The 27,423-nt window shown below is 44.6% G+C and overlaps 1 protein-coding gene across 4 annotated transcripts; it reads right to left on the bottom strand.

Annotated features, from left to right (window-relative positions):
* Positions 1-2,652: 2,652 nt before the first annotated feature.
* Positions 2,653-23,170, bottom strand: NAA30 (N-alpha-acetyltransferase 30, NatC catalytic subunit). Of its 4 annotated transcripts, none has more exons than XM_075843371.1 (5): positions 23,079-23,170; positions 21,064-21,559; positions 12,839-12,962; positions 10,135-10,190; positions 2,653-5,840 (listed from the first exon to the last, which is right to left on the bottom strand). In XM_075843371.1, the coding sequence occupies exons 1-5, from the start codon at positions 23,111-23,113 to the stop codon at positions 5,703-5,705; spliced, it is 849 nt and encodes a 282-aa protein (XP_075699486.1). In that variant the 5' UTR covers positions 23,114-23,170; the 3' UTR covers positions 2,653-5,702. The 4 variants fall into 4 exon arrangements, with proteins under 4 accessions (XP_075699486.1, XP_075699485.1, XP_075699488.1 ...); XM_075843370.1 differs by lacking the exon at positions 23,079-23,170 and adding an exon at positions 21,648-21,820; XM_075843373.1 differs by lacking the exon at positions 23,079-23,170 and adding an exon at positions 21,671-21,740.
* Positions 23,171-27,423: the final 4,253 nt, after the last annotated feature.

Genomic DNA, 27,423 nt, shown 5'->3' with positions numbered 1-27,423 from the left:
AAAAAACGAAAACTTTTGACTTTTAGGCCAGATTCACATGAGCGTTGCGCTTCTCGGATGTCAAAAACATCCGAGGTGCATCTGGGCTCTGCAGGACACGTTATCACTCATCCACCATAGACAAGAGTCTATGGAGGGATGCGTGAAAAAAATAGAAATGGCCCCATTGAATTACAGAGGTCCGTGTGACGGCCGTTCGTCTGAATAAGGCCTTAATTATACCGAGTCTCTCTGGGTGGGACGTTATTCCGTAATGATGTATAGTCTGCAATGGTTAGGGACTGAGGTCTGAAGATTTGGACCTTTAACCCTCTTATAAGCAAATGATCAACCTCTTACCTCAATCATTTGCTTAGGTCCCATGCACACAACCGTAGATTTTCTCCGTAAGGACCCATTAATTTCTATGGCCGACAGACACCCTCCCGTATATTTACGGGAAGGTGTCCGTGCCATAGAAAGGCTCCGCAAAATATAGGGCATGTGCTATTTTTTGCTTTTTACGGACTGCGCTCCCATACATTATATGGGAGCACGTCCCGCAAATGCTGGTGGCTGACCGCGGCCGCGATTACAGGCACGGTCGTGTGCATGGGGCCTTAGCTGCAACAATACACAAGTGCTGTAAAGCCTAGGACTGCGATTTAATTCCATACATTTGTGTGCGTAAGATACTGGAGGTCCAATTCTTTGGACCCTGGCCCATACTCAGAAGTTACCACGTCAGAGGGGCACACTTAATATTAAGTATACCGCCATTTAATGCGCTTGCCATTTTTTATAAGGCCTTCACGTCCAACTCATAAAAGGGATTCTCCATAGTGACCTTATAACAATGTACGTTCTATTTTGCTTACATGGTGACTAAGGGCATGATGGGCATGATGTGTGGCAGAGCATTACATGGTGATGATGCCTCAGTGATACTAACTCATCCTAGTCGCCCACATTTACAAAGGCTCTACGGTCATAAATGAATGTTGCACATGACACTAAATTCACAAGTCTCACATACAGTTAAGTGCCCAATGAATCATCTCAGGGACACCAGCAGCAGAGCCGCCTACCCAGGCTTTACCGCCATGAACATATCCCACAAGATGTTACTAAACGCACACTTTTGAATATGCGGATGTCAGTGATCAGGGACAACGGGCACATCCACGTTACTGTATAGGTTTCTTGGTCGTCTTAACTACGTGGGAAAACAAGGGCACATGAACGAGGGCCCTTTAACGTCATACTGTGGCAGGGACACTAGCCATACACGTCAGATAAACATTGTCAGGATCGGCTGATGATCGAATATGTACGGGGCCTCTCACCCTTCCCGGTGTATCATCAGCTTTACACTCCCCATACGCAGACAGATTTGACGCCAGGTTAATAATATGTACTGAATACAGTCAGGCAAAGAACAAGCTGCATATCTGAAACATGGATACAATGTGAACGCACAGTCGTAACTGTTCAGAACATTCCAAAGTAAATCTACTCATGTAAAGGGGACAGCGAGTGTCGCTTTACAAAACGGCATCCATACAATAAGCAGCCCATAAATCTGCATCCGACAGGGAGAAAACACTGTTAGGCCGGGTTCACACTGAGTTTTTTTGCAGGCGGAAAATCTGCCCCAAAATTCTGTTTGGAATTTTGAGGCAGATTTTGCTCTGACTGCATGCCGATTTTCGCTTACGTCCATTGAGCGCCGTGGGCAAAAAACGCAGCGAACCACACTTTCTCTGCTTCCCATTGATATCAATGGGAGGTCAGAGGCGTAAACGTCCGAAGATAGGGCATGTCCCTTCTTTTCCCCACAAGATTGTTTTTCCGCTCGCGGGAAAATAATGCCTCCGCCTCCCATTGAAATCAATGGGAGGCATTGTCGGACGTTTTTTGACACTGTTTCCGCATCAAAAAACTCAGTGTGAACTCCCCCCTACTTTATTCCAGAAACAGAGCAACCCTTGTCCAGGGGCTATGTGCGGTATTGCAGCTCAGCCCCATACAATAACACACACGCAGCCCATGGAGAAGTGTACTGCAGTTTATAAAAGGTAAGAAGCCATGTTTTTTTTATTTTTTATCTCATACAATGGAGAACGCTCAAAACATATTTTCGCCACCGGTTTATGGATTCGGGACACCCGAGTCAAAGCGGGGACCCACTAAATAAGAGCAGACCCAGTGTGTACATCGTATGCCATTCGTTTGAATGGCCAGCACGTAATACTACATTCCACCAGCAGAAACGTTTGGCCAGAGGGATCATCCCTGAATTTCACAGCCGATCACTAGGGGGTTCCAGAAGCGGATTGCCAGTGTGGCGATAACTAGAGACACCACCTGCATGAGACCACCCCATTTACCAAACCCCTTTGGCTACTTTCTGGAAGTGGAAATCCTCTGATGCTTTGGGGAGGGACATGTTTAGAAACGAGGAGTCATTTTGACTACAGGAAGGTTGGTGATGCAACCTGTGGCTTTCCACCTGTTATAAAACTACAACTCCCAGCATGCCTCGACAGCCTGCAGCTGTGACAACAGCTGGCAGTTGTAGTTTCACAACAACCGGAGCCCCTGGACAATATCGACACATGTAATAATGGACAGAAAAGACCAGAACATAAATCTGATATAGCGCACAACACATAAACAACAGAATTATTTTATTTTACAGCTCACACATTGAACAACCCCACTTAAAATTGTATCTAAAGCTTCAGTGCGAAACATGGCATGTAAAACATTGCAAGACGGCATTCGGCGGCCTCCTCCAGCGCCAGAACGTGTCCACCGTGCCGGTGCTGGAAAGAGGCCGCGTGACAAAACCGCCCGATGCACCGTGATCGTTCTGCACTGGGAAGGATTAAGGCAGATGAAAAAGAACACAACGACATAGAATCATCAATCCATCAGTCCAACATCATATGAAATATACCAACTGATATGCAAGAGACCGGCCTCCTAACGCATTTCAAGTACAGTTAAATTGCAGTGAGTTTCCAAGACGTTACAGTAATTATGGGAAAGATGCAAAGTGGATATTGGATGGGATTGTACTTCATAGGCTGAAGTGATAGGTTTCCATGATTTATTTAGGACACCGACATACAGTACAAACTCAACAGGTCAACCAAAAGCAGGACATACGAGAAGCAGAGAACAAAAAAAAAAATTCAATCTTTTTTTATTTTTATATAATGGTAGATGCCAAATATACCCTGGAGGACCCACCGAATTAAAAATGAATTATGAGCACAGCAGAATTTCAAGAATGAGAGAAGAGATTGAGAAACGCAGAGTATTGAGCTATAAAAGAGGACGGTTTAGTTTTTGCCAAAAAAAAAAAAATCACCGGTAAATATAAATCCTGGAACCGTCCTCGTTTGCAATATTTTTTTTTCTATCCTTTAGTTCTTTTCATCGTGCAGTTTTCCCAGAAAAACACATTAAAAGGCGCTCACCCCCGACCCCTGAATAGGGAGTCTACCTAATTCGTTGATTCACGTTTCCTATTTCTCTACATAACTAGATCAACTTGTTGGTCGGGGGTCTAGGAAAGTTGAGCAATTACCTAAGAGGGCGCTGTAGTAGTAGCCATATTGGGGGTCATTCAGCTTTCCCATAAGGTATGAGAGCAAGTCCTCATGCACATGGCCATATCACAGCTCCGTACAATGTCCAAGTCGTATGGAGCTGTAATAATGGCACCCGTACACATCTATGGTGCCTTGGCGTACCTCTATATATATCCAATTTGATATTTCTATGAAATCGGACCGAAAAAAAAAATATGTTGTGTCATGTTTCATTTAATGCCATAATACGCCACTAGATGCATTGCTTCGAGGAAAAGGATTCCAGAACCATACGGTGGCACATGGTGTTGTTCCATAGTACAAAGCTACCCCTGCATAGTCTCTTGCTCACAGCACGAAGGCACAAGATGGCCGTAATGCAGCCCCAGGACCATGACGCCCACCCCTTGGTTTTATAGGGTGCCAATCACCATATAACTCTACAGTGAACTAAGTTGGCTACAGTAAAACCATAGGGGCTCCCGAGTCTTGCGGCCATAATATGGTTGTGTAAAATACAATAAAAAAAATATATAGAGAACAACTCCATATCTTATATTGACCGGTGATTTTTTTTAAAAATGGTTTTCAAACAAATCCAACACCGCTGCCAGTAGGTGCCGCTGGAAAAAGAATGTACAGAATATTTTTGTGATGAAACATGCAAGAAAAAAAAAAAATATATAAAAATGACATAGCCGTATCGGGAAATGATCTTCACATTTCATATCAAAAACACAAAAATTATATAGAAAGTGTAATACAGCCGTAAGGCCAATGTAACATTTCAAGATCTAAAGAGACTGAAGGAATTAACACCACGAAAACCTTTATTTTTGCCTTGAAGAAAATTTGGAGTAAAAAAAAAAAAAAAAAAAGACAATATTCATACAAAATAGGACTATTGAAACCTTGGGAAAAAAAATGAAATAATTTAGCTGCATTATAATATAGTGTATTTTTGAGTTGTTTTCTAGATCAAGTATGGCGAAGGATTTAAATAAATTTAGAACGTGAAGCAAAGCTGAAAACCCCAAAGTCAAATCAGGACAAGAAATTTATTTAAAAAAAATAAAAAAAAAAAATATATATATATATATATATATATATATATAGCAGAGCGTTCTTTAGAGCTACATCTTTTTTAAATAAAATCATACCAATTTACAATAATTTCTTTAAAATCCCAAGCGCCTACAGAAAAGTGCATCCAGAACCAGCATAGATTTAATAATTTCGTTTTCTTCTTAGCAGCTAAATGATTCGTTCCGTTCCCTAGATAGCTTAATTGAATGCAAAAAAGTGTGGCGGTCAATATGGAGAAGAAAAAAAAAAAAGTTTAAATTATAAAAGTTTGAAAGAATTTACTTTCAGAACTTTAAATAAAAGCAAAAGAGACAGATTTTCTTTTTTTTTAAAAAAAAAAAAAAAATTCTGGGGAAAAAGAGGAAACATGCATTTTAACTTGGGAGGAGGGGGTTTTATCCTTTATTCTATAGGCACCGGCAGACGCAATAACTTTTCCTTTTATACATCACACCCCGCCCTACAATAACATTTGGATTTACGCCTTTATTTTCTTAAATTTTACTATTGGAGGTACCAAGAATGGAAAAAAAAAAAAAGTCAAAACTGCGAAATAAAACCAAAAATTTAATTTCTGCCTTCCTCAGAAAAGTATGGCAAGATTGGTAGCAATGTTAGCACAATGATAGAATTTGACAGTGTACATTGGCTGCTGTAATTCCCCCCCCCCCCCCCCCAGAACCAAAGATTAAAGTTCCCACAAAGGTTTTGTGATAAAATGTTCAATTTTTGTATTTTTTCTTTGTTGTTGTTTTTTTCTTCTTTTTTTAATTTTTAATTTAATATAACACAGTCAGTAGATTTTGCAAATGAATGAATAGGTCTTGGCTAACAACTGGCACATCTTGCTGGTACCAAATTAAAGTCTCCTTGATGTTGAAAGAAAGAATCCGGTTGAATTCAGGACGTACGCGCCATGCCTTAGTGCAACAAATAGTGCGACACGCAATGGGATACTGACGAGAGAGCTGCACGGTAGTGAGGTCCTGAACAAGCGATGAATGGGAATTTGTCCCGCGATGCGACCGTCTTGTCTTAACGCAGCCATAGTTTAAGACGCAGTGCATCAACTCCATTTAAATAGTATCTGAACAGACGTTTATCTCGCACAAATCCAAGATTTTCATAAAGTTTCAAAGCAGATTTGTTTGTGATTTCCGTTTCCAGGACAACCTTTATGAAAAAAAAAAAAAAAAAAAAAATGTAATTTATAAATCGGCGGTAAATACTGACACAGTAAGGACAGGGTCATTTCTAGAGAATTTCGCTAACAGGTCGTACATCCATAAAGTGTACAGTGACTGAATAAGGGTCCTATCACACGGCCCGATATAGACAGCTCGTTGATCGGCGCTCGTTAGCTCCGTATGGGGACGAGCGCTTGTTACTAAGATCTCTCGTCCCTACAAATTTCTATCATGTCGGCAGCAATCTCTCGGTTTGCACAGGGAGTTGTGCTGCCGACAACAATAATATTTAATGCTGCATAAAGGATACGATCAGCCGATGAACGAGCATTTGCCCCTTATAAAAGGACCTTAAGACTCTGTTCACATCTGAATCATAGGCTTTGTTCGGAGCCTGGATTCTGCCAAAAATCCTGGACAAAATAGATCATGCAGTGTTCATGGCAAAATGATGGTGGGGTCCGCCGTTTGACAAAGTCGGCACCTTTGTTATTTACGTTTTTCTGTATCTATGACGGAAACAGAAAGACGGAAATATTAGAGCAGATGTGAACAGAGCCTAATACCACATTACTCTCATTGAACACCGCCATACAGCGACTAAATACGGCTGCTTGTAAATCCCTCAGCTGAACACGATGTACCTGGGTGATCAATGAGACTAAGGCCTCATTTAGACGAGCGTAATATACGCGCGTGCGACGTGCGTGCTTTTCACGCGTGTCGTACGCACCTATATTACTCTATGGGGCAGTGCAGACAATGCGTGAATTTTGCGCAGCGCGAGTGCGTTGCGTAAAACTCACGACATGTTCTATAATCGTGCGTTTTTCGCGCATCACGCACCCATTGAAGTCAATGGGTGCGTGAAAACCACGCATGCCGCACGGAAGCACTTCCGTGCGAACTGCGCGATTCGCGCAAGAGCTGTCAAACTGAATGTAAACAGAAAAGCACCACGTGCGAACCGAACTTCACCGGGTTCGGCCAAACTCGTTTTGACCGAACCCGGCAATAAATTTTCTGGTACGCGACGTCAGGAGACAGTCACTGTCCACAGTGCTGAAAGAGTTAAACTGGTTCAGCACCCTGGACAGTGACTTCCGATCACAATATACATGAACGTGTAAAAAAAAAAAAAAAAAGAAGTTCTGACTTACCGATAACTCCTGGCTTCTTCCTCCAGTCTGACCTCCCGGGATGATAATTCAGTCCAAGTGACAGCTGCAGCCAATCACAGGCCAAGCACAGGCTGCAGCGGTCACATGGACTGCCGCGTCATCCAGGGAGGTGGGGCCGGATGACGAGAGGGACGCGTCACCAAGGCAACGGCCGGGAGACCGGACTGGAGGAAGCAGGAAGTTCTTGGTAAGTATGAACGTCTTTTTTTTATTCACAGGTTGCTGTATATTGTGATCGGAATTCACTGTCGAGGGTGCTGAAAGAGTTACTGCCGGTCAGTTAACTCTTTCAGCACCCTGGACAGTGACTGACGTCGACTAGCCTCATCTCTATGATGGCGGCTGCGCGAAAATCACGCAGCCGCGCATCATACACTGATGACACACGGAGCTGTCAAGTGCCTTTTGCGCACGCAAAACGCTGCGTTTTATTGCGTGCGCAAAATGCACACGCTCGTGTAAATGAGGCCTAAGAAGTTTGCTAGGACACCCCCCCCCCCCTTAGATATTGGCCCTGAACAACGAGCTACCCAAGACACTGTTTACACACCAATCACTCCTCCTCTGGCGTCTTTGCCCATTTTTCAGTGTAACGCTAAGGCTATGTTCACACACTGAGTCAAAAACGTCTGAAAATACAGAGCTGTTTTCAAGGGAAAACAGCTCCTGATTTTCAGACGTTTTTTTAAGCCACTCGTGATTTTCACGTTGTTATTTATGGCCGTTTTCAAAAACGTCCCAAGAAGTGACCTGCACTTCTTTCTCGCGGCCGTTTACGCGGCCGTTTTTCAAAACGGCCGCACGAAAAAACGGCCCTTCGGAACAGAACGCCGTTTTTACCATTGAAATCAAATGGGCAGATATTTGGAGGTGTTTGGCTTCCAATTTTTCAGCCGTGTGAACATACCCTGATATTTATACTTTCTAAAATGAGCCACTATCATTTAACTACATTTTAGGGCATGTTCACGCAAAAAAAATTTATGCTGATTATGACAATTTTTCCGTGTCATAATCAGTGTCAAAAGACACCCCAAAACTGCCTTCCATTGATTCCAGCGGGAATCAGATTATTTTTTTTATGCGTGCTGAAAAAAAAACCTTCAACGTCCTATTGAAATCAATTGGAGGCAGAAAAGAGAAAAAAAAAACCAAAAAAAAAAAAACCAGACAGCGCCATGCGGCTTGACACTGTTTTTTACGTTTTTTTTTTTGTCAAAAAAAGGTCAGCCGAGTTTACAGATTTAGAAGGCTCCCAACCAGAAAAATACGCCAGAATCCAGCTGAAAAATTGCCTTGAAAACCACCTGTATTTTTGTATTTCAAAAATTGCCCCCAAAATCCTGAAGGAAAGCAGTTTTTTTTCAGCTTGACAAAAATCTGTGTGATTAAGCACACGCAGGTCTCTAACACTCAATCATTTCAACAGAGGAGGCCATATTCCCCATTGATTTAGGGCCAGCCACACATCAGATTCATTTCAACATATTCTGGCCATACAACTGCTGGAAATGAGCCCCAGGACATCTGGTGCAGGGGGTCACAGTCCAAAAACCCCAACAACGTGAAACAGAAGATCCTGCCGATTGGAAAGCCCCTTTGGTTAGGCCTTATTCACACGGCTGCATTTTACAGACTGAACACAGTTCAAGGAGTCGTACTCCTTAGCATCATAGTTCTCTAGGACGCTGGGTGTCACTGCCTCATAAGGGACAGAAATCCCGCGGGGAGGCAGGGACTCACAGCGTCATGGATAACTATGATGCTAGGAGTACGGCTCCCTGAACTGCATTCGGTCCAGGAAACGTGGCTGAGATAAGGACGCCATCTCACGGACCGTACACAGCTGTGTGAATAAGGCCTTAAGGGCTCATTCATGACGAGCATGTATCACGTCTATGTGACGGCCGTTAAAACAATGGCAGTCTCACGGACTCATGTATTTCAATGGGGCCGTTCACACGACTGTTTCAACGAAGCGTGGGAAGGGTCTGTGAAAAAATAGGACATGTCCTATTTTACCGTATGTCACGCAACCCTCTATAGACTCTAGTCTATGAGGGGGGGGGGGGGGGGGAGATCAGTGACAAAGCGTCCCCCACCGGTGCACAAATAATGCAAAAAACGTCACTTTTTCACGTCTGAGGTTGCCGACGCTCGTCTGAATGTAGCCGAATGGTTATTATACCTTATTGTATTGAACATTACTTTTTAACTGAGGTGTACAGGAAGCCTGACAAAACTGGGCCTCATTACATCCTCAGTCTCACGGTGTCGTAATACAGTGCCTATAGAAGTCTACGGGCCCTACTGCTCCTCTGTATGCCACCGACTTCATATGGGAGGTTCTCTCGGTCGTATTCTATAATAACCAAACAAAAAAAGAAATTGTCCAATGTTTCCTTAGGGCATGTTCACGCGTGGCGGAATTGCAGTGGAATTCTCCAGCGGCCGTTTTTTACATTTGTTTCTATACATTTTTAGGCAGGTTAGTTCAGACGTTGCGGAAAACTCCGCTGCGGACCATAGGCTGCGGTGCGGAATTTTCCCTCCGCAGCATGCACTGTCTGTTGCGGAGAAAAAGCGGAATTTCACTGCGTATTTCAGCCTTTGCAATGCAAAAACTCAAATCTGTGGCGAGTCCGCTGTCTTTTCTGCAACGTCAATTACCTGTCAAATATGAAAATGTTTGGTGCAGATTCGTTGCGTAATTGCCCCAAATCTGCACCAACATTTGCAGCGGAAAAACTCTGCCACGTCTGAACGTGCCCTTAGACGCTGTATTACAAAGGTACTCTCCCATAGGATTGCTTCTAGGGGAGAATAGTGCCATAATACGACGCCGGAGCCCCATACAGTGGCACACAGAGTGACAACAGCCCCATAGCCACATGGACTCCGTGTTCCGCCATAATCTCCTGACTGCCATTCTCCATGATATTTATCCAATTAGAGCAACCAATAATCAATTTTCACTGGCAGACTTTAGTAGTCCAAATGTGTGTCATTTCAGGAGTTGAGGCGTCCATTATACACTTATAATTGTGTCTTCTTTACACTTAATAAACTGGAAGTGAAACTTAGAAAGTCATTAATTACCTCATCACAATCCCCTTCAACCATGGCATAAATAGCTTTCTTAACCAAATTTGTACCTGCAAAGGAGAAAGAGAGATTCCTAATAAATACTCTTTCAATTCCAAACAAGAATTTCAAGTTATTGGTGGGTTTTGACATGTGGTCTCTATAGAATGGTTTACATTAGCCGACATGCATATGACATGACTTCCCCTCCGGCGAGGGCCTGACCTCGCACCCACGCCGGTCCAGAGAACGAAGGGGCAGAATCCCCTCTGTCACTGTCCCATCCACCTGCCATGCAGGGAGACATTGTCAAGGAGCCGCATCACATTAGTACAGCGGCCACTTGATACTCAGGATGGTGGGGGTCCCGGCAGTCAGACCCCCTGCGATCAGGAAGTGAGGGCTATACGCCATCACTTCTCCCGGTGATGCAGATTACGGATACATTGACTTCTTTGAAGGAATTACAGCATGATGGCTGTTGCAAAATATTAAATGTGTGCAAAGATATAACTATGTAGATATAATGTAGAGCTCCATAGAACAACACTGGCTCCATATTTGGGACCTATAATACTAAGAATCCTTAAAGGGGTTTTCCCATCAGAGTCATACGCTATTTCCACAATGCATGGTCGGAAATCACGCACGTCAGCCACGACACAGAGCGGCAGAACGGGGTTTAGGGGACCTCATTCTAGAGATAGGTGCGAGTCCCAGAGGTGGGACCCGTATCTGTCAAACGTCCCTGATGGGACAAACTCTTTAATTCCGTATAATAACTTTCTAGTTTTCCTTTGCAGTTCCAATATGTAAATATAAGGATATCATATCTTTGTTTAGAAGAAGCCAAGTACCTTCGTAAATCTTTTCTTTTACTGATTTTGACATATATGTTTTTGTCTTCTCCAATGTCTAACGCTAAATTCAGAATTGTATTGGTTTCCTGTTACCAAAGAGAAATGCATTGATACAGTTAAAGGGGTTGTACAGGATTAGAAAAACCATGGTGGTTTTCTTCCAAAAACAGCGCCACACCTGTCTACAGGTTGTGTGTATTACTGCAGTTGCAATACCAGACAACCCTTGGACATGTGGCTCCACATCTGGAAGAAAGCAGCCATGTTTTTCTAATCCTGCACAACCTCTTAAGCTAAGGTGTAAGGTCACATGTCTGAATGATGTGGAACTAACGCTGTCTGTTTCCATGGGCGACCAGCAGAATTTTGAATGTAAACAAAGGGTGGGGGGGGGAATACAATATAAAACTATTACTAAACTGTAAAAAAAAAAAAAAAAAACACAGCTTCTTCCTTTAGATATGGATTTAACATGTGAAACCTTGTGGAATTCTCAACACTATAGCCTAAAATCCCTTTGTCTGCTTTCCCAAAATCCCCCAGCTGTCAATCATTCGAGGTATAACATTTCCCAAAGTTTAGTGTGATCATCCGCACAACAAAATAGCTTGGGATGTGATCCAGTGTAAATAAACATATGTAATATTATGATGGAGGTCAGGGCATGCAAGGATTTATGGCATAGAAAGAGGCAGCCACATCTCCAGACATTGGCCAGAATGGCGCACATAAAACTTTTCATTAAAGCGGCCCCCCCGGTTCTCCATAAAAAATGTACAGAAAATGGAGATATATAGTTAAATGGCTTATCCGGGTTATTAAAATTGATAGGATAGGCCATCAATTACCCCATTAGACCAATGGGAATCAGACTGTCTAATATTGACGGCCAATCCGAAGGATAGGTCATCAATTTGAATAACCCCTTTAAATATAGTCTGTCACAAGGTTTTAGGCTAACAAACGTCTGACACCACTAGTTAGGGGAAAGGAAGTGGCGCTTACCAGTGTGGAAGATCCTATGACTTACATCAGGATAAAATAGAACACCTGTTCCGCTGGGTGCTTTATGGAAATGAGGTTTGCGGAGCTCCCGCCCCTCCCCTCTGCAGTTGATTGACAGCTCTGCTAGAATAACGATGAAGACCAGCAGAGCCGTCGATCAACTGCATAGGGAGGGTTGTTTGGAGCATTAGATGCCGGACACGATAAACTAATGTCCATATGGCTCGGCAGAATAAAAGTTATTTTTTCCGAGACCTTCCACACTGATACGTCCCTCTTCCTTTACACTATCGCTGTTTGTTAGCAGAAATACTCATTTCAGACTCCCTTTAAAGTACCGGGTTCCCTCCTTTATAGCATTTCTACCATGGATCCACCGATTCCCAGTCCCCATTGAATTTATCTATAAGGTCCTCCAGCATCTCAGTCTACCCTATGCACTGTGCTTCGGGAGGACGTCAGCACTGGATGGACACATTGTGGACATCATCAGCGCTGGTCCATCCAAGTGCACGGGGGGGGGGAGTGTTTCAGACTACTGAAGCACAGTTGGATTAGGGTAGACTGAGAAGCTGGCAGCCATCTTAGATGAATGCAGAGGAGCCTGGGAAATCGGCAGATCCACGGTAGTAGGGTACCAGGTACTTTATATGCTCCCCATTTTATGTAAACTTTTTATGGGGTACCAGAGGGTTGCTTTAATTAAAAGAGAAATATATAGAGTGATGGGCAGTCCTCATAGAATAGGAGCAGCAACGAGAGATCCGCGCGCGCACCAATTCGATTTCTGGGACTTGGAGACTCTTCATAAGTAGATGGTAAAAGGCAAATGGAAACGGCAGCAACGGTCTTACCAATGCCCTTTCTTCTATACTTGGAGTCCACAGCTAACATGGCTATATAACCTCTTCGGAACATCTTTTTGTGCATATCCAACTTGCAGACGATGGCACCTACACACTCCTCTTCTACCATAGCCTGGAAGACAAAGGACAATGAAAAACATATACACAAAAATGGCAACGTACAGATGACTTGAGGAGTAAGTGGAAGGCACCATGGCGCTGCTTCTAAGGGGAAGTCGAGCTTAGTTGTCACTTATTAGAAATGGTAGAACTATAAGGTCAGGAGAACAAAACCCCATTGGCTGAAAATAAATACAATTCCTACAGCTGTATATCTTCTCACGGCATAGGGAACTCAAGCGTAGAAAATAAACTGTGATAAGGTCCAGTTCACAGCTTTTTGGCGCTGATTTTGACGCCGAAACCGCACCAAAAACATACAACAGAGGCGTTTTTTTCCCCCCATGTGGCTTTTGGTTGCTCGCGGGGGAAAAAAAAGCGGCAAGTCCTTACTTGCCGCGGTTCCGTCTCTGACAACCCATTGAAATCAACGGGAGTCAGAAAAAGGGGCCTAGAAGGGGTTTTAACCCCTTAATGACCGGGCCATTTTGCACGTTAATGACCAAGGATTATTTTTTGTTTTTTCATGGTCGCATTCCAAGAGTCGTAACTGTTTTTGTATTCCGTCTATATAGCCGTATAAGGGCTTGTTTTTTGCGGGACGAGTTGTATTTTGTAATTGTACCATTTTTAGATGCTTATAATATATTGATTAACTTTATTTTAGGAGAGAATTGAAAATAAGCAGCTATTCCAGCATTGATTTTCACGTTACAAATTTACGCCGTTTACTATGCAGCGTAAATAACATGTTAACTTTATTCTATGGGTCGGCACGATTACGGGGATACCAAATATGTAAAGGTTTTATATGTTTTTTTCTACGTTTGCACAATAAAAAGCCTTTTAGAAAAAAATTACTTGTTTTTGCATCGCCGCATTCCAAGAGACGTAACTTTTTTATTTTTCCGTCGATGTGGCCGTATGTGGGCTTGATTTTTGCGGGACAATGTGTAGTTTTCATTAGTACTATTTTGGGGTACATAGGACTTATAGATTAATTTTTATTTAATTTTTTATGGGGGGAATGGTAGAAAAGAGAATTTTGCCGTTGGTTTTTGCGTTTTTTTTGGACGCCGTTCATCCGGCGGTTTAATTAAAGTGTTCATTTTATTGTTCAAGTCGTTACGATCGCAGGGATACCATATATGTGTATGTGTGATTTGTTTTGACACTTTTACTAAATAAAACCACTTTTTGGGCAAAAAAAGTAGTTTTATTTGATTTTCACTGTAATTATTATTATTTTTTTTTCCACCAACTTTATTTAACTGATTGACTTTTTTTTTTAGTCCCACCAGGGGACTTCACTATGCGATGTGCCGATCGCATATATAATGCTTTGGTATACTTAGTATACCAAAGCATTATTGCCTGTCAGTGTAAAACTGACAGGCAATCTGTTAGGTCATGCCTCCGGCATCGCCTAACAGGCAGATGCTGAAGGCAGACCTGGGGGTCTTTGTTAGACCCCCCGCTGCCATGTTTGCGGGGGCGCCGATGGGGTGACAGAGGGAGCTCCCTCCCTCTGTCAAACACATTAGATGCCGCTGTCACTATTGACAGCGGCATTTAATGGGTTAAACTGCCGGAATCGGCGCGCGCTTCGATTCCGGCAGTTGCAGCAGGAGCCAGGCTGTGTATAACAGCCGTGCTCCTGCCGCTGATCGCGTGGGTACAGTCTCAGTACCCGCGCCATCACAGGACGGATATATCCGTCCTCCTGCGCGAACTAGCAGCTGCTGAGGACTGATATATCCGTCCTTCGGCGTTAAGAGGTTAAGCAAATATCATTGCAATATTAAAAGTGACCCAAATTTCTAATATATCCCTCGGGCAGCGGCTTAAGGTCCTTTTACACATATCCCTGTACGGGCCACGAAAACTCAGAGCTCGTTTGCTCTTTTCACAAAGAGCGGTGATTGGTTAAGTATGGGGACGAGAAATCGTTACTACGATCATTCTTCCCCATACAATTCCATCATGTCAGCATTATAACTCCGTTTACACAGGGAGACGTGCTGCCAACCAGCAACCATTTATTGGCCGCATAAACTAACAGATCAGTCGATGTACGAGTGCTTGATCGTTCATCAGCTGATCATTGCCCGGTTTACACAGGACAATGATGGGATTGAGCGTTCATATGAACGATCATTGTCCCCCGTAAAGGGGTCTTTATCGACTAACGAACAAAAGGATTGGGCATGTTGAGATCTGGGGGAGAGTCGAGATGCCGATATACACATTAGATGGTCTGTCCCGCCGAAATCGGCGGGTTCAGTCGACATACATCTACTGGCAGCAGCAACATAGCTATTGTGTGCATCACACGTTGGCATGGCCATTATCAATTTTTAGCTTGGCAGAACCCCCGAGACACTTTTGTGGTTCCTTGGAAACCAAATTGAAAAACCACTGACCTATACTATAGATGCGACTTTATAGATCATGAAATAGCTCAGAATTCCCAATGTGCAAAATTACAGCAGGGGTAACGGATCTCTCTTAGGCCTCATGCCCCAGGCCGTGCCTGTAGTCACTGTCTGTGATTGCAGGCACAGACGGCCGCTGACCGCTACCTGCATTTTCTGCCCTACAGAGTATGGGCGCACGGACCGTAAAAAGCAAAAGATAGGACATGTCCTATCTTTTTCTAAGGCCCGAAATTTCCCGCAAATATACATGAAGGTGTCCGTGGTCAATAGGAGTGAATTGGTCGATTACGGACAAATTCTATGGTCGTGTGCATGGATCCTTCGTTTGGTCCCTTCCATTCTCACCTGGAGAATAGGGCTAAAGCGGACCATACATTAGTGATTTCAGACGACTAGGAATCCAGGGACTCACGTCTTTAGTCTTTGAACTTCTATATAGGAAGAGCTGGTGTAATGATAAGGTGAATATCATGTTAGTGGTAATCCTTTATAGCCATATTTCACTGTAGTGCCCCTTTAAGGGTTGTTTTTTTTTTTTAAATGCCTTGAAAACGATACCTTCGCCTCACTTCTACAACGCGGAGAACTTTCTAAGCAAGATCAGGAGCAACACGGCCATGATCCTGTGCACCGCTCTCCATCTGTCTGGCAAGATGTACAAAAGTGAAAAATGATAGCCGTGTCTGCACTCCACCCTGCTGAAAGGCACCGTGCCCACACATCACTAAGCAGCGGTAGTATATAAAAAAAAAAATACAAGAACGAGAACTATACAGATTTTGACAAGTTGGCCGCCGGTGTAGCATTAGGTCGTAGTTTATAGGCAAGAATCCAAAAGGATCTAATCGCCTTTATTATCAATATTTCTTATTTTAAGAGCACCGGTCACATGAAAACGCTAAGCGCGAGCATCATCTAATAGCATTCTTTTATTACAGCACTGAAAATAGCGTGCGCACCATGTACATTGCATTGCTGAGAGTCCATCACCTGCCTCGCCCCGACATTCAAGTGTCAAGTTACATCACAGAAATCCCAAACGTGCACTACGCTCGCTCGGTAGTTGGTCTCCTTCACACTAAAAAAAGTTCAGCACAGTTGCATTTTTTTTTTTTCATTTCATGTTTAGGCCTAGTTCACACTTAGGCCTCATGCACACGACCGTAGTGTTTTTCTGGTCCGCAAATTCCAGGACCGTGTTCCGTGAAATGTCATCCGCAGTTCATCCGTATATAATCCGCAGTTCATCCGTATGTAATCCGCAAAATGCGGATGAAAAAAAAAAAGCCTAGGTAAAACAGGATGACGACAGAACTCATTCCCGGTCGTCGCCTAGCAACATTTCCGCAAATCCGCAAACTGCGGTTGACACACGGAGGTGCATCCGCAATTTCCACGGGCCCATTGACTTCTATTGGCATGTCCGCATCGAATTTGCGGCCCGTAATAAGACATGTCCTGAGTTTCTGCGGCACGGATTTGCGGACATGCGGAGACCCGTGAAAACACGGATAGTGTGTATGGGCCCATAGAAATGAATGGGTCCGCAATTCTCCCGTGGATTTGCGGGGGAATTGCGGACGCAAAAACACGGTCGTGTGCATGGGGCCTTAAGAGTTTTTTGACAGGCAGAAAAAAAAAAAAATCTGCCTCGAATTAGGAATTTTGAGGCAGATTTTAAAAGGGGTTTTACGCATGTGGGACATTTATGACACATCCACAGGATATGTCAAATGTCGGATAGATGCGGGTCCCACTACTGGGTACCTGCACCCATTTCTAGATCGGGGCCTCCTAAACCCTGTTCTAGCTTTTTGTGCTCACGCTGCCTCCCGGCCACTTCCTGAGTACATGGTTGGGAGTTACGGAAACAACGTAGCATGCGATCTTTGCTGTTTCAGTAACTACTTTTCAATTATATGGGATTTACGGAAACAGTGTAGCTCAGCGAGTTACGCTGTTTCCGTAACACCCAACCAGGTAATCAGGAAGTGGCCCCGTTCCAGAGATGGGTGCGGGTCCCAGAGGTGGGGTCCGAATATATCAGACATGTCCTGTGGATGCGTCATAAATTGTGGGACCTTTAGCAGAGTACTTAAACAGAACCAATATCTTAGTTTAGGTTTTATATAGGATTAAAATTAGGCCACGTTCAGACCAGGCAAATTTGTTGCAAATTTTCAATGCAAATTGCGCACCCAAAATACGCACAAATTTCTATAGATGGATGTATAGGGCCTCACCCCTGCCCACATATCCTGGAATGCTGCTGGGATGTAATGGACATGTAGTGGCATCACTTACTGACGGGCAACAGAGTGGCCCGAGTCTACCGCCGGCCATAGACCATGCTCAGACACGTACAAATCTAACCTGTTTGATCACATTTTTCACCTAGGTGAGATGTTGGGGGGACGGACACAGTAACACTACCCCTGTAGACCATAAATATACACTGAAAGGAAGACATTCCCATTGGCCGCACACTAATAATTGTACTGGATCTCCAAACCGGAAAAACCAATTATCTTTATGGACATTGCGCAGGTTTCATAAATGCTGCATTACGCAGGTAATGGGGGTTTCTGAGATTGCTGCCATTATTGTTTACTGTAATGGGCATTAGGTCGAATTCAGACGGAGGCATGTATTTCAATGGGGCCATTGTTCCAACGAACCGTGTGAAGGGTCCGTTGAAAAATAGAACATGTTTTATTTTCCTCCGTTCCCATGGATCCCTCGATAGATCCAAGTTTACAGGGATCAGTGAAAACGGCCCTCGCGCGGGTGCATCTTGGACGTGAAAACCGTCAGTTTTTCACTCATTCGTGTGAATCCGGTAGTGTAGCTCCAGTTGTACTCTCCCGACAGAACTAACATCGGGCATGGAGAGATGCCCCGGCACGCTGACCGGTAGAGTTGCCGTGGCAACCGTACACTGCCTGGAGAGTTTCAAGCATGGGACCTATTAATTTCAAAGGGACCTGTACCCGATACTCTCCGGGTGTCATATGGTTGCCACGTAAAGTACTGCCGCAGTGTTTCTCCGCACCCCTTGTCAGGTCGGATGGGAGAGAACAACCGGAGCTACACTTTAATGCCTATTGCAGAAAACAAAAATGCCACCCAAGTGTAGCTCCAGTTGTTCTCTCCCACCCGAACTGAAGCACGCTGGGCGGTACAGTGGACTTGGCAACCGTATCACACCCGGAAAGTATCGGGTCCAATTGCAATTAATAGGACTTGTCTTGTGCACGATACTCTCCAGGCGTCGTACGGTTGTCACGACAACTGTACCGCCCAACACGCAGGAGCGTCTCTCCGCACCCGATGTCAGTTCCGGCAGGAGAATACAACTGGAGCTAAACTTTATACCGAAAAAGCAGTTGCTCACCATTATACTTTCACTGCTGCAGTTTTCCAGTCAATGAAAAGTTCTGCAACTTGTTAATATGCTATACATTTCATTTCCTCACCACTTTATAGATCTGCTTACCATCAGTGAATGGAAACAATTTCCTTTATATTACAGTCCTGTTAACGCTCACAGTTGAGACTTTGCTACAATTGTATCTGGTCTAGACAACGGTCTATGAGATAAACAGATCAGCAGTGCAGCCCTCGCTGCTGCTGCTGCTGCTGGTGTATGAGGGTATGTTCACACGGCTTATTTTCGGGCTGTAAACGGCCGAAAAATCGGAAACAGAACACCTCCAAATATCTGCCCATTGAGGTCAATGGGAAAAACAGCATTCTGACCCGACAGGAATTTTTTATGCGGCCGTTTTGAAAAAAGGCTGCGTAAAAAAACGGCCGCGAAAAAGAAGTGCATGTCACTTCTTGAGCCGTTTTGGGAGCAGTTTTTCATTGACTATAGAAAAACAGCTCCAAAAAACGTCCGTAAAAAACATACATTGTAGTCAGCTGTAAGGGTATCCGTAGAAGTCAAATATATCGGCCAGGAGTCCTGTCTGCTTAGCTCACAGAGGACGGACTAGACTGGATGCAACTGTAGCAAACTCTCAGCTGTGAGAAGTATTAGGCCTGTACAAGTTTTCTGCTTCTTGGAGGTTCCCGTTCTAGACGGCAAGCAGAGACCTTGAAAAACGGTGAGTAAATAAGAAGCATATCAAACTGCTTTATGATAAGCATATAAAACAGCAGCATAAACAGATTATCCTTTAGGTGCTGTTCACACCTGCGCTCGGTTCTGTTGGGTTTATTTTTTTGACAGCAAGAACAGCGTAGCGTGCAGCACTATTCTGGTCATAAAAAAAATATCCCAAAACCATTATGTCAGTTTGAAAACAGATCAGTCACACGTAGTTCAGAACGGCAGCCATGACAGTAGTGTTAAGAAAGCCCATGATTACAATAAACCCGTGGTGACGTGCGTTCGTAGTGAGGTCACATGATCATAACCGCCAACAAGCGCTGTATGAATACAGTGGAAAAGCGCTCACATGACGTCACTATAGACAGCACAACACTAAAGTTCTCTCATTTACACAAGGCCAGTACACATGCCGGGGCAGTACACATTTAAAAGGGGTTCTTCGGCGACAAAACAAAAACTTTGTAAAGGCAGGGAATATGATGAAATAAAAAAAAAAGTACCACTACCTGGTATATCTGCCACCGCTGCTGTGGTCACGCTGGTCTTTGTAATGACGACGTCCCACTACCCGCATGTGCCTGCAGCATCACCGCTCAGGCCAGCGAGTGGCTACAGCGTTCACGTGCGGGTAATTGGCATGTCATCATTGCAGCAGAGCGAACCAAGACCGGCGGGACCACCGGAGCGGTGGCGGATACACCAGGCGATTAATGTTTCCTTTATCGCATTTCCTGCCTTTAGCAAATATTTATTGTGACTAAGAAAACCCCTTTAAGACAAGTATATTGGCAATTGCCCGCTTTATGCCCATTGCCATAGAAACCCCCCACCCACTAACCTCTTTTCCGCGCACGTCCTCCTCTGAACCCCATTTTACAATTACATATAAGGCATCGTCTACATTAACAGCGGAGTTACTTAGTAAATACATTGCATTACTTGAAAGCCGGAGATAATGCCGTCACCCAAGTGGCCCAAAAAAGGATGAAGTATCGCAAGCCAGCAACAAAAATAGACGACCCCCAAAAGCAGAAGGCCCTGAAAGACTCAAGGACAAGTGACCTCCCCTCCACAAAGGTTAGGTAGACCAGTCTGTGCTCCAGCGTCTGTTATAGTAACCCCCGGGTACTGATCCTGAGAGACCTCGTTTTATAGCCCAGAGCTGCATTCAAAATTCTGCTGGTAGTCACTGGAAACAGTCAATAAGATTGCTGACAGACGCTCCGCTAGATACTTTGCTGCTATAATGCACTGGGACAGTTCAGATTACTGTACTGCGTCTAGTGTAAAGAAAACACTTCCCAGAATGCAATTCCCCAAAGCAAGATCTGTGTAGACATTGTGCTGGGAGATTTCAGCTCTGAAGTCTGCAGAATTGTGAATGCAGCTCTGGAGCGTAATACAAGGTGCAACTCAGAATGAGTAGTAGAGAAGGGCCCAGTACTGATGGAGTGATTAGATAGACATTGGGCAGATCTGATTGACAATGCTCATCTGTCATATCGGCTGTGCCCTGGTATCGGTGTGGCACATGGAGTGCCCGGTGTACCCCCACTCACCAGGAAGCAGAGCTGCGGCCAGTTGTGGATGAAGTATCGGTACGTGTATATGGAGTAGGGCTCGGACAGGTCCTTGGTGATCAGTCTCATGATATCGGGCATTTGCAGCTCGGATTCATATCGCACGTATCTAATGGAGCCGTCCCCGGGGTGCAGGGTGCAGGCGGCCATGCGGGAGCGCAGCACCTCCTCCTCCGCCCCATCCCGGGCCGCGTCCTGCAGCCGCTCCAGTCCGTTGGGGGCGGCAGTCCGTTCATCATTAAGCGGCGGGGGCAGCTTGCTCTTCAGGGCCTTTATATGCCGCAGGTCGGGGCTGATGAGGCCGTTGAGCTGCTGGAGATGGCGATGGTGGTGATGGCCGCGGTGGTGCTCGGAGGGCTCGTACCGACCTTCCTCTTCTTCCTCCCCGTCCTCTTGCTCGTTTCCCGGCGGCAGGGCGAGGCCGGCCCCGGGGTAGTAGGAGAGCACGCTAGGCCCAGACGGTGCGTCAGCCATCCTGCGGAGAGAGAAACGGCCGCGTTATACACACACAGCCCGGCCCCTCATCACTGACCAACCCCAGCCTAGCCGGGGAACTGACCCACACTGTATCCGGAGCTCCGCTCACCCGCGGCCGTAAAGGGAAGCCGCCGCCGCCGGCAGTCAGGACGCAGCGTTTCCGCCTCGCTTTTACGACACTTCCGGCAGTGCAGCTCCGGGGCCTCCGGGTGGAGGGGGTAGTGAATGGGAAGTTATGTGTCATTGCTGGAGGAGTCCTGCTCTAGACATGAGGCTGAAATCTCCGCTGTGTAAATGGACATAGGTAGTGGATGATTATCGTTCAACCTGATTGTGCAGGATCGGACGATAGTCGAAAAGGCTGTGAGGCATATCGCACAACCCCCTGCTTCCTGAACTTGGGAACAGTAGTCATCTGCTGAGTTGCTGGGGTCATACACACAATAATGGTCGGTCGGCCGGTCTCACCTTAAATCCCCCTTGCAATACATCTGCGGCTCTACAGTGCCCAGAACATATATCTGGACATAGAGGCAGATAGGTGAACGATCATTCAGCCAACATCTCCCCCATAAACATGTACAAACGGATCGGCTACAAATAGATGGGAATAAGCGGCTGCCAGACCCCTCTGATGCCGTTTATCTCCAAGAACAAAGGATTTGGTATGTTAAAACCCACCATGCCCAATCCTTTTCTTAATAGCAGATGTTGGGAGTCCAACTATTCTCTGTATGACCAGTTTTAATTTGGACAACTCCCTTTTTGGGGCAGATAGTAGGGTTCGGCTGCTATTTCCAAGGGCGACTGCTGCAACTATGTTATACAGGGTCCCCCGGGGTCCCCCAGAGCAAGACACACATTGGCAGCAGTCCTCTCCCTGCTGTATGACATGCACGTGATGTACCCTCATAAGACTTGTGGGATGGTGGAGGTTGTAGTATCAGTCATGTTTCCCTTGAGCAGTTGATGTTATTACATTACAGGGGAGGTGGGCACCATTGTTGTCACCAAGTGATAGCTTGGCTATTTACCCTCTGTTGCTATCTGGTCTCTGCCATGTCAACCCATCAGCATTAGGGATTTTGTTCACCACCCCAAAGAATATTTGTTTTTGCAATTTGTTGATTGGCACCACCTTGTATTACATGGATGCCCATTGGCACAGTGTGCCACAACGTTTTAGCAGCCAGACCCACAAAACCCACTCTCAATCAAGGGTATCGCCTCACGAGACGGAGTGTCCTAGATTAGTGACTGTAAAAGTAGTGAAAACTACAACTCCCAGCATGCCCTGATAGCTGACGAGAGCCCAAGGTTGAAGGCCACTGTCCTAGGTGGAATATGTTCTGTATGGTGCTGGGCATTGTGATTGTGAGCATGCATCAAAACATTCATCTGAACAGATCAGCCGAACTACAACTCCCAGCATGCCATTCACCATGCATATTAAGAGGAGGGCCCTCACTTGTGCTCATGAATAACTGAAGTGTATAAAGTATCACTCTATTGGTCACCTTGTATCAGGTACATCCAGGCTTTGTACAAGCATGGCCTCACTCTGACATGTGCTTGAGACTTTGAGGCCTGGAGGAAGTGGTGACACATGGAGAAGTCTGAAGTGATTGGCCACTTTTCTCCTACACTGACAGCTGCTTCACTAGAACTACAATTCCCTGCATTCTCTGGTCATGACGTCACACATAACTCTCTGCTGCCCCCATTGGTAGGTCTAAAGAATGACAAGTAACACTATCAAACCTGAATATGCCATTGGATTAAATGTATAGAAATAAAGGCTGTTTACATGTGACAATTATCTTTACAACTAAAGCAGGTATAATATCATTTTTCAGTGTAAATGTACAAAACATAAGTGATGAAATTATCAGAGAAGGGGAAGGTTAGATCCAGCGCTTGGGTAGAGGTAAAACGGAAGAAAATTTCCAAGTTTAATTAAAGCTAGTTAAAAGTCCATGATAGTATGGTCCTGGTGTGTGGGTAATGAGAGGATGATCCTGTAGAAGCCTACGCGTTTCGGACGGTAGCGACGTCCTTAGTCTTGGCTGTATTGTGTTGATGAAATTATCACTTATCATTGACTAAAATTGGTCTTTCAATTCATCATTAACCACTGGTTATGGTTACGTTGGGTCATCATTATTTTTGCTACACTGTTAAAATTAAAAGCTGGTCTTCCGAATTCTCTTATGGAAGTACATCACACGTACAATGGAAAATGGTACGAAAATGGCGTATGTGCGAGAGCTGCTCTTAGTGAGCCACCTCTATGACATCCGTATGGCCTAATAGAACCTATGGAAAGGGACTGTCTTAATGAGGCAATGCCTTCAAGGCCAAATGGTGAAAAATGTACACCGTGTATAGGGCCTTAAATCTGTGGAATAGTTCTCATGTGTTACATGATGATTTTGCAGCAGATATTACCTTTTCGACAGCAAAAATACAGAAGAAATCTGCAAAATATATAGAAAATTCACAGCAAGCTTACAAATCATTTTTTATGTAGTGTGTAAATTTTCATTGCACAAAAAAAGCCAAATTTTCAGTTTTTTCCCGGAGGGTCACTTTAAAGGGAACCTGTCACCAGCATTTCACCTATTAAACCAGCAATACCTGGTGGAAGTGAGTGAAAAATATTTTTTATGTAACCTATAAGTATCTTCTAAGTAGCTCTGTACCTTTTAGTATTCAATTTTCTAGTGTTCCCGCACCGTATGCTAATGAGCAGAAAAGAGTCAAATCTTCAGTCGAAAAGTCATACCTTCATTCCTCAAGCCTTTCCGAGTTAACCCCATCTCCTTACTTTTGATTGACAGCTCCTCGTCTCCCCCCATCAGACACAAAATCCCACGCTTGCGCATCGATGTCCTATTCTGTTGCGTGCGCAGAACGGGACACCATAGCGGCGCATGCGCAATAACTAGATTTGAGGCCCGGAGAAGGGTGTCGGACCATACATGACGGGTGCATCTCAGACGAGATTTCTGCATTCAGGGCGGGCCAGTATTCGGCGGTGGCCGAGCATAAGAAGAGGAACGAACGAGACTGATGGATTATTACCATAAAAGGCGCAAAATGTTTGCAGCCCGTTATTTACAGTCAGAGGAAGAGTTTAGGAGAGGGGATAACGGCAATGAACTTTTGACAGCAGTGGCCAGCGAGGGGTGAGGAGAGTTCAATAGGTGAAATGCTGGTGACCGGACTGGCCATAATAATAATAATCTTTATTTAGCGCCAACATATTCCACGGCACTTTACAATTCAGAGGGAGCAAGTACAGACAATATCAGACCTTACACAGTGACAAACTAATTAACAATTTAAGAGAAGCGAGGACCCTGCTCACAAGAGCTTACAATCTATGAGCCATGCACATTAGATAATTATTGTGCCAGATCCAGGGACCCATCAACAATCTAAGGCTTTGTTCACATCTGCGTTTGTGGCTTCGTTGAAAACCTCTGTAGCAGCGCTATTTTTTTTCCCGGCAAAATAACAGACTCCATGATAAGTCACGCGGATTTTCCGCGCAGATTTTCATGTGGCAAATCCGCAGCGTAATGCAGTACCAGCAAAGTAAATGAGATTCCAATTCCAAGAAATTTCATCTACACGGTGCAGATTTTTTTCTGCACGGAAATTGACCTGTGGTGCGGAATTGAAAATCTGCATCATGTCGATTTATCCTGCGTTTCCGCTTGCGAATTGTATCTGGCTTGTTTTAATGAAAAACGCACCTATTTCCGCATCAAAATATAAATACCGCACCTAAAAACGCTTCAAAAGACGCACCATTAGGTGCGGTTTTAGCTGCAGAATTACGTGTGTACACCTGCGGGTTTGGTGCGGATTTTCCGCATTAAATTACGCAACGTGTGCATGTAGCCTTAATGTAAGGTTACAGAATTATCTCATTGTTCTAGAACAGGTTTCTCAACTGGCAGATCACAGTCCAAACCCAGACCGCCAGTTGTCTGGACCAGTGGTATCGCCAGGCGGATCACCGGGCCACTGCCACATTCAATTGTATCTGCGTTCTCAGGACGCAAATACAATAGAACACTATGGAGATGCAGGGAACTCCAAAATTTACCAGGCCAAGTTAGGTCTGCAGCCTATAAGACGCTGGGTCAGGATCCCTGTGCAGGCCGGCGCAATGACGTCACCTACCTACGCAAGGGTCCCAGCTCAGCGTCTTATAGGCTGCAGTCCTAACATGACTGAAGATGCCTGTTGTGCAGCTCAGTTTGTCATGGGAATGGGGCCTAGGTGAGTACAAGTTTATTTGTTTAGGGGGCACTATCTACAGGGGGGTTGTGTGGCACTAACTACAGGGGGGTTGTGTGGCACTATCTACAGGGGTGGGTGTGGCACTATGTACAGGAGGAACTGTAGGGCACTATCTACAGCGGACATTGTCTGGCACGATCTATAGGGGGCACTGTGGCACTATCTAAAAAAGGCATTGTGGCAGATAAGCCTCGGATTTCTGCCACAGATCCACCGGCCTATGGCAAATCCGACCCATATGAATATAGCCTTACTGTTGGTATTCTGCTTGGACCTTCACCAGATGGCAGGCAAATGAATTTTCGCTAAAAATAGTTGGGTACCCCTGTTCTAGTAAATATTTTCTAGAATGGTTCTCTTTTATTTCCACTTTAATATGTATACTCAATGAGTAACACTAGAGGGCAGCACTGCACAGGGATTTAATTAAAAAACAACCGATTTTCCGTAACATCAGAATATTGTTTTGCCTTCAATAAGTATTTGTTCATGCAATTTTCTCTTTTAATCGTTTTTATTACACATCAGGACAAGTTTTCCCTCCGTATATCAAAAGTTTATTTTTTTTATTATTTAAGATGGCGCTATAAAGAGTTTCTTACACAGAGCAAAGATAGAACACCACAAATACAACGGGAGATTGCTCAGATGGTGTGGTCTTCCATGTATAATGAAAGCCATGGTTTTGTGAACGATCTGTTTTCCAATGGATTCAAGTCCTGTAAGTTGCGAGGTGCATATCCCAGAGATGCTCGATTGGATTGAGATCTGGGGAATTTGGAGGCCAAGTCAGCACCTTGAACTCTTTGTCGTGTTCTTCAAACCATTCCTGAACAACATTTGCAATGTGGCAGGGGCATTATCATGCTGAAAGACGCCACTGCCATTAGGGGATACTGTTACCATGTGCTTGATTAGGTAGGTGGTAAGTGTCGACAATGGACAGAGGTCAGCATGGGCACTCTGTGGCTACCCCGAAACCCAGCAAGCAGCAATGCACTGTATGTTCTGACACCTTTCTATCATGGCCAACATTAAAGGGGTTTTCCAACTTAATCAAAAAAGTGGTCAGGGGGAATAAAGCAGTAAAAGAAGCATTACTCACCCGACAGATTCCCTGGCGTTTCAGCGCTGCTGCTCCGGTCCTTTCGTTGGCGTGGCTGCAGTGATGACGTTCACGTATAACCACATGATCTGTGCAGCCAATCACTGGCCTCAGTGGTATAAGGCACAGGAATGCTGAGGCTAGGGATCGGCTGCAGCGATCACATGGGCACACGTTTTTGCTGCAGCCATGTCAACATACAGCGGAGGGGAGGACCGGAGCGGCAGCTCTGAAATGCCAGATCTGTCGGGTGAGTAATGCTTCTTTTTTTTTTTTTTGCTTTATTGCATTCCTTCCCCGGCCACTTTTTTGATTGTCGTAGAACCCCTTTAACTTTTTCAGCAATTTGTGCTACAGCATCTCTTCTGTCACCTATAGAAGTATTGTTTGATAGAAAATGTTGGTTCATGTATATCCTTATTCTCTGGTGCTGACTCTTATAT

This window comes from Rhinoderma darwinii, chromosome 12, assembly GCF_050947455.1.
Source record: "Rhinoderma darwinii isolate aRhiDar2 chromosome 12, aRhiDar2.hap1, whole genome shotgun sequence".
Classification (NCBI taxonomy): domain Eukaryota; kingdom Metazoa; phylum Chordata; class Amphibia; order Anura; family Rhinodermatidae; genus Rhinoderma; species Rhinoderma darwinii.
The sequence above is the reverse complement of the archived record's forward strand: the minus strand, read 5'-3'. Positions and strand labels throughout refer to the sequence as shown.

Coding starts and splice junctions, on each gene's coding strand:
- NAA30 (XM_075843370.1), bottom strand. CDS start 21,805: ATGACACATAACTTCCCATTCACTACCCCCTCCACCCGGAGGCCCCGG. Junction 21,560..21,647: donor AGCGGAGCTCCGGATACAGT/GTGGGTCAGTTC, acceptor CTCTCTCCGCAG/GATGGCTGACGCACCGTCTG. Junction 10,191..12,838: donor GTATAGAAGAAAGGGCATTG/GTAAGACCGTTG, acceptor TCTCCTTTGCAG/GTACAAATTTGGTTAAGAAA.